At 43.6% G+C, this 13,743-nt stretch overlaps 1 protein-coding gene across 1 annotated transcript; it reads left to right on the top strand.

The window, feature by feature from the left end:
• The first annotated feature begins 312 nt into the window (after positions 1-312).
• LOC119651901 lies at positions 313-13,376 on the top strand. Its single transcript, XM_038055726.1, has 2 exons — positions 313-708; positions 8,906-13,376. Exons 1-2 carry the CDS (start codon positions 658-660, stop codon positions 12,428-12,430), a joined length of 3,576 nt encoding a protein of 1,191 aa, XP_037911654.1. The 5' UTR covers positions 313-657; the 3' UTR covers positions 12,431-13,376.
• The last annotated feature ends 367 nt before the right edge of the window (positions 13,377-13,743 follow it).

Genomic DNA, 13,743 nt, shown 5'->3' with positions numbered 1-13,743 from the left:
AGGAGTGAGAGAGAGTGCATCGTGCGGGGAATTTATAGAGGAGGGAAAATGTTGATTTATTGCAGATATTACAGCAATAATCGCCTGAAATTTAATTGAAATCAATTAAATTTAATTAGACTTATCTAAAGATAGCACTATCTTAGTTTAGTTACCTACGAAGGCAGAGAAATGGTCCGTACATCAACTGCTCCCCTTGTAACCCGGGCCACCATTCTCTCATTTTAGGCGTATTTCCCACCAACCCCTAACGTCATTTTTTTTCCCTATACAAACCGTCAAAACTTGACATTTCTTTCCATGTACCGTTCACAACCGCCAATGCGCAAGTTCCCATTTCTATGTCAGTGTCAAGTGTCGAATACAAAATTTATGTTTCGTATATTTTTTTCCACTACATTGTTCGTCTCGTCTGTCGTTGATCCATCTGCCCCGAAAGTCTCGTCATCATTCAGAAACGTTACAATACGATCGTGAAACGGTTTTGCTCCGCAATCATTAGAAAATGTTTAGAATTGTGCAGAGGATATTCACGCGACGAAATAACATCACGTAATCTCGTGAAATTGTCGTTTGAATGCGAAAATTACTATATCGCACAGGCGACAAACGCGACGACAACATAACTTTACACGAAGAACGGAAGGAAGGACCATTATGTCCGGAATTTATGGATACAGTCGCGAGGCAGTTCGAGTGAAAGTGAAGGTTTGTACTTTGACAATTTTTCGTCGCAAATGGCTTTAATTTACTCCAGGAATGCTAAACGGGACGATTTTCAGTATCGCAGTGCAATTTTGAGTGCAGTCAGAATGCGTGACTTTGATTTGCTCGAGTGCAATTGCGGTGAAAGATGCTGTGGCATGGGAAAGTCACACGTATGGATTTTCGTTCATACGTGACGGCGGTTCCGTTTTTTGTGCTTCTTCGCAAACTCTGCATTGACTTAAAGCAAGTGAATGTGAAATTCTCTAACGACGAGTGTTAAACATCGCCTGACAGCTGGCATTCGGTCCTTAAATGAATGACGGACACTTCCTTGCAGCCCTCACTGATGACGATGACTAATCCCCTGCTAAACACCTGCTGCACAAAATTGCTTTGTTTTCGATCGATAAAGTCGGTCAAGGAAAAGACGGCAACTGAGAAACATGGAAAATTGTAAGGCCCTTGGCATAATCTAAAGGGTTTCAGCTCCCAATTAGGTCTAACTCCTTCCATGCGACGACACTTCCATTCAACTTAAATTCCGACGCTGTTGCATCTTCACACAAATTTTCTGAATTCTACCTCCAAAACCGCGACTTTTCTCCGTCGAAATAGCCCAATTTCGCCACGTTTTCTCTTGAGGAAACCTTGCAAAAAGTTGACGACTTCAACTAGATTGTTCTCTGGTCAATGTCAGATAACCAAGGCCGATGACACGATGGCTGGCTCAAATCTGTTCATGAATATAAACTTCATTCTACAATGATGAAGCCCTTGTGAAGCTACGTCCCATACGTCCCTTGTATTCAGAGAAATTTACTTCATGATGACAATTTTGGTCGCTCGTTGGCGCCGTAATAAATGCATCCAGAAAGCCAGGGGCCAGGCTGCGAACACCAACAGCTGACAACATCGAGAAATATACATTTTTTTTCAAAGGGGACACCACGCAGTGTAGCACTTACGAGTATATATCACGTTACTGAGTACCATCTATAAAGTATTCTCCGCTCCTTTGCTAGACCGGATAACCCCATATGCCCAGATCATCATCGGCGCATACCAAAAAGGCTACACTTGAGATTAGATTTTCCTTACGCGATAAGCGATGGATCAGTTGCACCATCTTTTCATTGACTTCCAAGCCTCCTATGGTAGCATAGCTATGGTAAAACTGTACACGGCTATGAGAGAATTCGGTATCCCGACGAAATTGATAAGCCTGACTAGGTTGATCCTGACCAAAAGCAGCAGGATATCACCCTCGAATCCCTCACTATCAACAATGGTCTAAGACGAGCGGATACTCTATTAAGCATTCTCTTTAATCTGCCCGTGGAATAGGTGATGTGTGGCACTGATGTAAATACTACTATCCTCTTCATGCCCACACAACTACAGGCCTATGCATGACGATATTGGCATAATGGGAAAGCCTGATGAAGGGGGGAGTGATTCCCCCGAGCCCAGAGTTTTCCTAAAGGCCCGGAATGATAATTCCAACGAAAGAAGTGATTATGAAAGGCTCGCATAATTTTCACTCTAGACCCGCTCCGGGGCCCGTTTTTCCGCATGATTTTCACCTCGGGCCCAGCTTTTCTCTTCAGGCCTTCATTCAGATCGAGCAGGATACGCTAGATCATGGGTAAAGAAGGTTGAACCCGCGAGTATGTCGGCTAACCCTGTTCTGATACCCAGCACCATTTTCGCGGGGCGGGTCCAGAATTCCTCTCAGTGGGCTGTGCGCGAAGACCGAGAGAACAAAAGGCAAAGATTGTGACCACGATGGATCGTCACAAGCCATTAAAGCGGCCTCCAGCGACGGGTTCAACGTTCCAGCATCCCAGTGGACTGCGGATAGTATGCAGGGGTCCTGTGGCGTTTGAAACTCAGGAGCTTGCCAAACTCAGAGAAAAGAGTACACCCAGATTGCATTCCCTGCTCCATGATGATTACGGCTAGTTCACCAAAGGTGATTAACCGGTTCGTCGTTCTGAAGCCTGAATGCGCAAGATCGTGTACTGCGTGGAATACTTCCTTGCGAAAATCGGCCGGAACAAATGGCTTAGGTCCCTTGTCTGAGGTTTCGCAAAGTAAGTAGGAGTTTGAACCGAAAATAGGAAAATTCTGGATCTTGTATTTGGAGTTTGTCCTCAGGCTGTGAAACTCTGCGCTTCGGCAATTGCCGTATAATCGACCGCGACGGGGTTATAACCTCCGAGATTCGCGAAAAAGCATCAGCAACAACGTTATCTTTTCCAGACACGTGTTGGAGGTCGGAAGTAAACTGGTTGATGAAGCTCAATTGCCGAAGTTGGCGAAAAGACGCTGTGTTGGGCTTCTGTTTAAGCATGAACACAGTGAACGGCTGCCCTCAAAGGGGAAAGGGAAATATATAATGGAGAGGTACGCGCAATTAGCTAAAGATCATAGGCGCTGTAGTTGCGTTAAGCTGGGTTGAGTTGTTTCGATAAGAAACTCAACAGTTACCACGTTTGATTCACCCATTGGTGAAGAACGGCTCCTACCGCTGTGTCTAAGTCATCGGCGAACACAACTAGGAGTGCATCTAGCTGAGGAAATGCCAGAAGTATAGCATCAAACTGTTGTTTAACAATTTCAAATGCCAGGAGGGCCCAGACAAGTAATCGTTGAGGATCGTTGAGCCTTGGGCAGGAAACGACGATAGAAGTTTAACATGTCCAAAAGCTTTCACAAATCCTTTGCGGTGGTTGGTAGGAAAAAGTTTTTGACCGCTTCAACCTTATCTGGGTTTAGTTGAATTTTGTCTGGGGTCATCATACGGCCGAGAAATTCCACCTGCTTTTCTAGAAATTTCCACTTTTCAACGTTTAGAAATAGCCCGACCTAAAGGAGACGTTGGGAAATGCACTCAACATGGCCCAAAGTTTAAGTTTCGTAGGACAGAGTGCATGACACAAGCCAACTCGCATCCTGGTGAATTCGAAAAGTCCGAAAGGTGTGCAAAAATATGTTTTTTGTATGCCTGCTGAAGCTACAGGGATTTGGTGGCATGCCTTGGTCAGATCCAAGTATGTGAAAACACGACAGTTTGTTAAGGAATGCATGAAGTCATGGATGAGTGGAATACGGTATGGGACGGGAATTGTCTGACCATTCAGACGCTTGTAATATCCGCAAGACCTTCATTCGTCGTTTGGCTTAGGGACCATATAAAGTGGAGTTGTCCAGCAGCTATTGGAAAGTCTACACAAACCCTGTTTCATAAGGTCGTCGAACTGTGTGTGGTGCTTAACCGGCTGGGGGAAACTGCTTGCGGTAGTGATGTTGCGATATTTTCGGAGGAGTGCGCGAATACGAAGGTCCGCAATGTCCTCAAAAACAATAGAAAGAGTCGTTTGCGCAGTTGGATTTTTTCCCGACGACTTCAAAAAGGTTGCAGGGTCTATCAAGGCATTCTGCAGGTTCACTAGCAGCCTATAGTGACACAGGAAGGCTGCGCTTGAAATGGGAATTGCCAGGAAAACGTTCGGCGAAATCCGATGTTTTCCACCTACCATAAATTTGGATCGGAGAGAAGTTCGCGCAGCCAGTCACAAGATTTGCGGTAGTAACGTTTTTGGACAGAGTACGGAGAGAACCGACACCTCCGCGCTCTTGTCAACCAGAAAGCAACGTCTACCCAGAGAGTCGAAAATTGTAAGGCGACTTGATACTGCGCCCATCGCCGAGGCACCAAGCGAGCCTAGTTTTTTGTTGTATTGAAATTGCATCCGGTGGTGCATTTAATTGATTGAGCTCCGGTGATACAAGCAAATTGTCAGGGCCCCGGCGTGCAACTACCCGATCGCCCTTTTCGGGAAGCAGACCTCCACCGTGACTGCAATCGAGATATACCTCCCGAAAGCAAAGTAATCACAGTCACTGTCAGCTTGGAGACTGGGTTGCCAATGAAGCCACCGTTTGTCTAAGGCCCTCGACCTTCTGACGTATCTCCCTAGACACTTCAGGGATTACGGCGCGCGCGTACATATCGTGGACTTTATCGGCAATGGGGGGGGGGGGTTGGGGGGGGCTGCCCCTCCAGCGAACCCAAGTCCGCGCAGGCCAATATGTCAGGGGTGCTATCCGGGAGTCGCTGCAGCCACAGAGATTTGAACAATTCTAAGTCGAATTACCTGGCTTGGAGTACGGTCTCCCAACATCAATTCGTTCAGCAAGTGATTCAGCTTCGCTTCCTCACTTACTGACAGCCGACATATGAGTTGCTCCTTCATTCGGACGTAGGAACAGTCTTCCAGCACGCCCGCGACCAGCCCAATGGTCTCTTCGTCGAGATCGATAAGTGCATAATTAAAACACGTGCCGTCCATTGTGACGCCTTGCGCTTCCAATTGACGGAACCACGCCGTCGAATTGCGCAGCCAAAAAGGGGAAATCCTTACTGCCACCTCTGCCACAGGGGGGACCACCTCTCCCGCCGTTTTGTCCTCGTACGACATGTTATCTGATAAGCGAAATGAGCCGAACGCAGGCGGAACACTCGCCAAAGCAATTAAACCACCGTAGCCACACAGAAACGGCCCGGGTGTTGCCCGGATCGGAACCAAAAACCTCGCCCCGACTCCTACAGCGAGTATGCAACTTTTATTGATTTGTTTTTTTTTTTCAGATTTAGCCATAGACCGTATTGCATAAAAGAAAAAAGCAGTTTGCCAGAATATTGGAAACAGGAAAATACTCGTAACGTCATTCCAATCTGAGTGCCCATACATGCAAAGAGGGGGTGTAAAATTTAGTTTACGAATTATATAATAGATAGATGGGGTATTAAATGAAAATTCTCAATACGAACTTTTCCAAGTTTTAAGTTTTGATATCGCCAGATTAGATAGTCCAGGGTCCATTCTCTCTTCTGTATGACATCTAAGCTTCAATGTATGCTCAACTCTTTCCCCTGAAGTCATGGAGAGGTTCCCATTCTCCAAGCCTGAGGGAAAATCCTGGCAATCACCTTGCCTCGTGAAATGAAAAGGAATTATCCGATCCATATATGCTGTAAATAAGGCAAAATATCCAATAACTTGCTCAAACTAATGAAGACTCCCAACCCTTCTTTTTCTTCAGCCTTTTTCTCGTTCACAAGCGGGGTCGACTATTCATCATGTTTGTAACGATATTGTATTCGTTTTTTTTTTGTCGGCCTGTCGCGGGGCCTGTCACCAAGAGAAGACTCCCAACCCGTCTAATCCAATCTAAAAAGTGTCCATTGATTCCTTTCGAAAGCCTCACACTTTCGATTATTCTCGCCTTTAACATATTATCAAAAGCTAAATCTAAGTTGTGAAAATGTATTACCAAAATTCATCCTATCTTCGCACATTTTGGAGCATGTTTTGAAATTTTAGATTAGGTCTCGTCCCTAAGGTCATGTGTTAAGTTTAGCATGCTTATATTCCGTTTTAAGCCGGATTGAATGGTATAAAACCTTTTTTCCGTACGACTCTCCTTCAGGGCGAAATTAGTCTTCAAAATTGGCTATAGATTCACCAGTCATATCTGTTGGAAATCAGTTTTTACTGAAAAAATACATTTTTGGAACATGCGACTTTTATAACTAGATCCTTCGCATCTCCATATTTTTGGAACCATTCTAACTTTAATCCAGTTGGTCATCGAGCAATGCCCATACATCGCTGAAATATTAGGTGTAGTAAGGAGAAATCCATTATTTTTCCGTGAAATTGAATGTTTTTTATCATACTTAGAATAAATCCCCCGTTTTATTCGATAACTGTTTGCCGGTTCTCTCTCTTCGTTGGTATCCATCTTTGACGCACACAGAAAAAACTGAATCAATCACAAAATTGCAAAAGAATTGTTTCCAGTACGAAGTTTCACCTTTTCAACCCCATCTAGGTGTTACAAGAAGGATAAGAGTAGAGTAGTAGAGTCTGTCTGCCTGTCAATATAGCCTAGATGGTTTTTTTGTATGTGTTTCCTCTCCTTATCCCAGCAGAAATTTGATGCATCCGGAAGATTGTCCCTAGATGCATCTAATCACTTAATCCTCACTTTCTAGGAGAACAAACATGGATCTATTGTCGAGAATGCCGCGCGTGTTTGCTTCCACTAAACTTCCCAGAAGCATTTTGAAATATTATTCGCTCAGTGGCTCAACCAATGTACTGCATCATATACATGGCATTAAACCCAACCCTTATGCGCGGAATTTGGCTTCCGCAACTCCCGCCACGGTCGAACGTGTGCAAAACTTCCTTCTCCATAAAATTTCAAAGAATGTACTAGGAGTTGAATCTCCTGTGTATGTATGTATAGTCTTCTTGCGTCCGCCCTATCGCGCTCTATGGTTCTGAATGTTGGCCGACTACAAAAGACAATGAACAGCGTGTTGAGGCAATGGATACGAAGATGTTACGTTGGTTTAGTAGCGTTGCACGCCTTGATCACATCGGAAATGATGATATCCATGATCGATATGGGGTTGCACCGATCGTGGGAAAATTGCGTGAATATCGTCTTCGATGGTATGGCCACGTAATTCACGCTAACGAGAATTCACTCATCAAGATTGGTCTGAACATCGAAGTCCGTAGCAAACGACCAAAAGGCCGGCCGAAATAACGTGGAGTTGTATACCATGTATGACGAGCCAAAAGCGTCCCTTTTTATATAAGTCCAATAACTACGATGGGCCAGTCGTGGAATGTTATGATGATCCGAGAATTCACAGATGATTTCTGAAAGGAAGAATACAAGTGGCCGAAAACCATTTGGGAAGCTGCAAAACAAAGAGGATGGGTTGATAGGGTTGAGTGTCTGCCATGTTTTTGAAATGATACGACGCAGTCGCACGATCGCGAAATTCAAGGCAAATTCTGCTCTGTAAACTTATATTTCTCTGAATTTTCGTAGTTAGTCCGTGACATAAATTTTTCGCTCGGCTACATTCCTTTCACATCGCGAACAACATTTTTGGAGAGAATCATCCTTCAGCCTTCTTTTTTTGGACTTTGTTGCATTTGATAGCGGAGGTTGGCCTCATTTAGATCGGGTTTAATACTCCTTTCGATTATAAGGTTGGAGTGGGGTCAAGTGGATTTCAAACCAGCAAGTTGCATATGAAACCACCGCTATTTCGATCGGTCTTTGGTTCATTTCCTATCAATCATGATCTCAATGACATGATTGCGTCATAGAGGACGCTTTTCTTGCAACTTCTCGAACATAAATGTAACCTCATATCGATCCTAATTTCGGACATGCTTACATTGAGTAATGCCACATCCAGCGCAACATCTGCGTCTCCATAACCTCGAGGCGGCGTTCATTATCTTTGGTGACTGGACTGGACGCTGTTCCATAAAGGGAAAACAGGCGCACGACGCTGCGGTAGATTTGTTAATAAATTTGCCATTCATTGACGCGTCAATTGCAAAGAGGAACAGTTGTGGAGCGCCACTTCATGCAGATTGGGCCGACCAGCAAAATAATTTCATGACGCAGTTCAACATTGTCTGAGAGCACCGATCTGAATACTTAAAGCGCTCATTTTTCGACAATGGTGTGATCTTCCGGTTTAGTTGGAACGGATCGTCAAATACTCTGTTTTCTTCAGATTTAGACCATACTGCATGAGGTGATTTTTTCACATTTGGATGAATTGCTTGAAATCACCTTTCCTGCGATAGGTTAACTATTGGGCAGTGTGTAGGGTACTAAGTATGTCTTACGTGACAGTGTTCATGACAAGAACGAAAAAGTTGCCAAAGGGCGCCTCCTTTATAAACACCCAGGGAGACGCGGTACTGATATGCCTATCACTGTTTAAACTCTGCTTTTTTATCTAACCCAATGAGCGAACTGCTCTGACACTTGTTGTCGCAGTGGGTACAAAATGAGCTAGTGTAGCAAGTGGCCGAACTGCTTTTCTAATTCGGAAAAAACAATGTGGAGAGGGCGACATTTCTCCATGAACAATATGAAAATAATTACCGGATATAATCCAACAGTGTCTGTAATGTCGAGTAGTGGTAGCCCCAGTTATTGTAGGAAGCAGGGACTTCAATTATCCTTGCATGCGCTGAAGAACAGAACAGAAAGTTAACGAAAAAAGTTAACTTCCTCTTTTGATTTGCATTACATTCCATTGAATAAAACCATAAATTATCACCGTTTTCAATTATCTTTCCAGAAATGCGAATCAAACGCTTCACCAGAATGGCGAAAATTCTCCGTAGACCCCCAAATTACCTCCCTCGAAGTCCTCTACAGCATCCTAGCCAAAGCATTCGACATCCGATCCGACTTCAGTATAAGCTATCGTGCATTCGACCCATCCGGCCAGGAAACCTACCTAGGCGTCCTCTCCGACTGGGATTTAGATGCAGCCTTCCTCCGCGCACACAACACTTCAATCCAAACAGGCAATGAACCATGTCTTAATCTTCGTGTCGATATCAAAGCGTTTTCCGAAGCACAAGACTGGGAGGTGAACTCACCCGCTACCAAAGAGATTTCAGCGCTACAACAAAGCATCGATGCCGGACAAAAGTATGTTCAAAATATGCAAAATAAGTTACCCGGGCTGATTATGAATCATATGGAGAAGACGTTTTCGATGGTTCAACGAGCTCTGAATTTAACTGAGGAGCAGTTACCAGCCCAACCCCCACGACCGCCACTCTGTGATTCGGAATTTCGAAACTTCTTAGATTCCGTGGGGCAAATTTTATATCCGAATGAGTTGAGAAAGGTGATATTTGCAGGCGGAATTGATCCTAGTTTGAGGAGGGTTGTGTGGAAGCATATTTTGAATGTGTATCCAAATGGGATGACTGGCAGGGAACGAATGGACTATATGAAACGGAAAGCAGCTGAGTATTATAGACTAAGAGACACGTGGCGAATGGCAGTGCAGAAAGGACCGGTAATTGGTGAGTTGGCATACGTAACGAGTATGGTCCGGAAGGATGTCTTGCGAACAGATAGGCTGCATCCCTTTTACGCCGGCAGTGACGATAATCAAAACATAGCTTCATTATTTAATATTCTTACGACATACGCTTTGAATCATCCCTCAGTTAGCTATTGCCAAGGAATGTCTGATATAGCGTCTCCGCTTCTAGTCACAATGGGCGACGAGGCCCACGCTTACATTTGCTTCTGTGCAATAATGACCCGTTTAAAGGTTAATTTCATGCTTGATGGAATCGCCATGACGCAGAAATTCACTCACTTAGCCGAAGCTTTACAATTCTACGATCCAGAATTTTTCGAGTATCTCAAATCCCAGCAGGCTGACGATTTGTTGTTCTGCTATCGATGGTTACTTTTGGAAATGAAGCGGGAATTCGCGTTTGAGGACTCTCTCCGCATGCTGGAAGTTCTGTGGAGTTCAATTCGATCTGAGCCTCCAGCCAAGGAACTTGATTTGTTTGAAAAAGAATTCGAGCCTCCTGCAGCTGATGTTCCGGCACCAAAAAGTCCCTCGATTATAATGCGCACGCCTAGGGAGAATGCTTATACTAAAGTGTGTGCCCTACGAAGGCAGAGTTCGTCCGTTTCCTCACTGTCATGCTCGCCTAATCAATCGTCATCGCCGGGGCTGTTTCTTCCACTGAACAAGTTGAATGTTGCGAAACGGATGAATCAGAGCCTTGATGAGAACATCTCACGAAATCCAAGAGTCAAACGTGTTCCGAAGAGTCATCAAAGCCTGGATGAAACGAAAATGCTTATGCTTATGGAGAATATCGCGTTTTTCAAGGACAGCAGTGACGACCAATCGGACAGCGTTTTCGAAAATCCTGAAAGTGATGATGATATCGATCTTCCTCCTACTGCAAATCCCACGATTGCCGAACAGATAGTGTTCCATCCCACGAACCCGTTTTTATCGGACGCTCAAGAGGACGGCAAGAATCAAAACGAGGTTGACAAAGCCGAGTTGGATAATTCACCGAATATAGCCAATAATAACAATGAGAGTCCAACGGTATCACCGAAACGCGAATTGCGAGCGAATCAATCGGGTAAATCGCTGAAAACGAAAATCGGCGGAAAAGCTCTCTTTTCAACCAGTCCAGGGAATATTATTTCTAAGCAATTTTCGTCGCATAAAAAGGGCGGGCATTTTAAAGAGCTCAAGGAGAAGATTGCGGCCAGTAAGAAAGGAATTCTTGCCTCTATTGATAAAATGGATAACCAGTCAGTAAACGCTGCTGGTGGAAACAAATCCAATCAAGTCTTGACTGGGGGTCAACAAACAACGTCGGAAGATAAGGATGCATCCAGCCAGCAACGGAAACCTCCAAACAAAGTAAAAAACCTCAATGAACTCCTGAATTTCTCCTCAATGAATAAAAGCCGCATATCCGATAAACTAGTTACAAGTAGCAAAGCGAATTTCGAAAAACGGGAAAGCATAGAACACAGCGGGAAGCATCGGCCTCTGATCAAGCTTACGAAAAACTCCTTTGACGATTCTGATTCATCGACCCTGGACGGCAACAGCGTGAGTAGCACGCAGTCACATCCACCGGGAAAGCCTCCTCCATTGCAGCTTCAACTGACGAACATTGTCGCACAAACGCAAATGAGTTTGGACGGTAGCAGCCCAGATGACAGCCAGGACTATTATCCTATGACAACTTCGATGACCCGCGAGCTCCGCTTGGAGATGGAGAGTTTGGACCGTCAAGTGTTTGGCGATGCAAGTATAATTGAACGCAGCAAACTTCTGCAAGATGCCTCCGAAATTGGCTACGAAAAACTTGACAAGGATTCATTGGATTTGGTGGAGGTCCGGGAAAGCGAAATCGTTCCGATAGCAGAGATTAATGATCTGATTGTCATGAGGAATAGTGAACGGAAACATAAAGTGGACCCTCTCAATCGGATAAGCGTATGCAGCACGAACACGGATGTATTTGTTTGGGAGAATCCTTTGCATCAAATGTCTGGAGCTTCCAGTTGTAACTTCAATGAAGTAGTGGAAACCAATGACGAGGAGATTCTGATGAAAGGATATGTGAATGGAAGTGTTGAAACGGAAGCGACGGTCATAACAAATGCCATGACTCCGGACGAACAACAGGATTTGGAATACGATGGAGATATCGTCATTGAATGCAGTGGAGAGAATATGAAAAAATCGGTAACCCCCTTGCGCCTGGTGCAGCAAAAGCCCAATATATCAAGACTACGCGATGATTCCGACTCGGATACAACAGACAGCTGGAAAAACCAACCAATTAATCCATTTCTTCCACCCAAGTCAATTTCACAGGAGCTCATTGAAAATACCTTCGCCGATACTCAAACAATGGTTACATCCCTCCCAGCAGGTTTGGACGCACAACTGCCACTTCAAACTCAATCCTTCGCTCCCGGCACTCGACCCCTAGGCTGCGAAGAAGCCTCCGAGGCGAATATCAGCTTCTCAAAACCCAGCAATACAATCCTTCCGTCACCAAGCGAGTTTGGAGGCGGCAATGCATTTCTCATGTTTCTGTGTCTGACTCTGCTCCTGCAGCATCGTAACTTCGTCATGAAGAGCGGCATGGATTATAACGAAATGGCGATGCATTTCGACAAAATGGTCCGGAAACACGATGTCACAAGGGTACTAAATCAAGCGAGGAGAATGTATGCGGATTATCTGAAAACTCAAAGTGCAATTGCATCGGCTGCTGGCGATGCGGCGACTAAGTCATAAGATTAGCCGAAGAGAAGGATGTTTTTTGTTAAGGCGATACCAATGGGTAAAAAGCATTACGTAATATTCATGTAGGATTTCGTTGTTGATTTTGAAGGTTTATTTTGACTTTTACACGCAAGCGCTGTTAGGGACGATATTTACTAAGCGAGGACCCTAAAATTCAATTATACAGGCAGGGACCGCTTCGAACTTGTATTCCCACTCGAAGCAAACGTCCCGAACAAAATGAGATTTGATTTCGATGTTCAGTCATCCCCTTCCCCATTGAAGTTAACCATTTTAGAATGTAATTTAAGAGACCGAGATGTATGTAAGATATTTTTTACAAAATACTAAGAGACATTTTTGAAAATTAAAATAAAAAATGAAAACTAATTTATTATACTCGCGTTCGATGATGCATTTACAATCAATCCTGTAATCGTTTTCTAGTTTCTGCACCCTCTTTATATTGAGTCGCAATCATAATCGTGTCGCCTCATCTCAACTTAATATTTTACCAACTAATTAAGAATTAATTTATTAAATTTGACCTCGCGAGAGCGAACTTCATGCAAAGCCTTTTCTTGCTAGAGGATTTTTTTATACGTATTATGCAATACTTGAGAAAATGCAAGAAGGCGAATAAAAATTATATGTGATCGTTTGTTATTCGACATGTTTACTATGTAATATTTGATTTGGTTTTTAAGCGTTCCAGGCACGTATAAACGCAGTTTTCAAACGATTTACACCCTCTGTTTATGAACATTCCCTAGGACTAGGTTTAAAATATGAAATTAAATTGACAAAAAACAAAACACGCAAGAGATTCTTTGAGATTACGATAATAGAAAAATAAAAACCAACAGTATATATTTCAAGATAAAATCAAATTTAATGAATTATTATATTATCATAATAATTGTACTTATGAATGACAAATTAAAAAGAAAATGATAAAACTGAAACGTAATAATCTCTTCCTAATTCGAAAAGTTCGAGAAGATTAAGGTTATTTGCTTGTTACCATTCTAATGCTATTGCTGGCACTATGGACAATTAAATGGACGGTTGGTAATTCAGATTGATTTTTATCGTACAGGAACCCTAGTGCAATAGCCCACAAGCCAGTCTTAGCGGATAAGCCAACAACAGCTGCACGGGAAAGAAGAAAATGCTCATGGTAGGGATATTCAACGGACAGTTAACCACTAGAGGAGAACGATGGCCGAGCGGAGAAATTTCCATTTGACAGCTTGGAGAACGGGGACCTTAAGCATTGTGTGTTATAGATATTAAATCGGCACCAAAACATAGAAATTGGAGAA

The sequence above is a fragment of the Hermetia illucens genome, chromosome 3, assembly GCF_905115235.1.
Source record: "Hermetia illucens chromosome 3, iHerIll2.2.curated.20191125, whole genome shotgun sequence".
NCBI lineage: Eukaryota > Metazoa > Arthropoda > Insecta > Diptera > Stratiomyidae > Hermetia > Hermetia illucens.
This window is presented reverse-complemented; position numbering and strand designations above follow the sequence as displayed.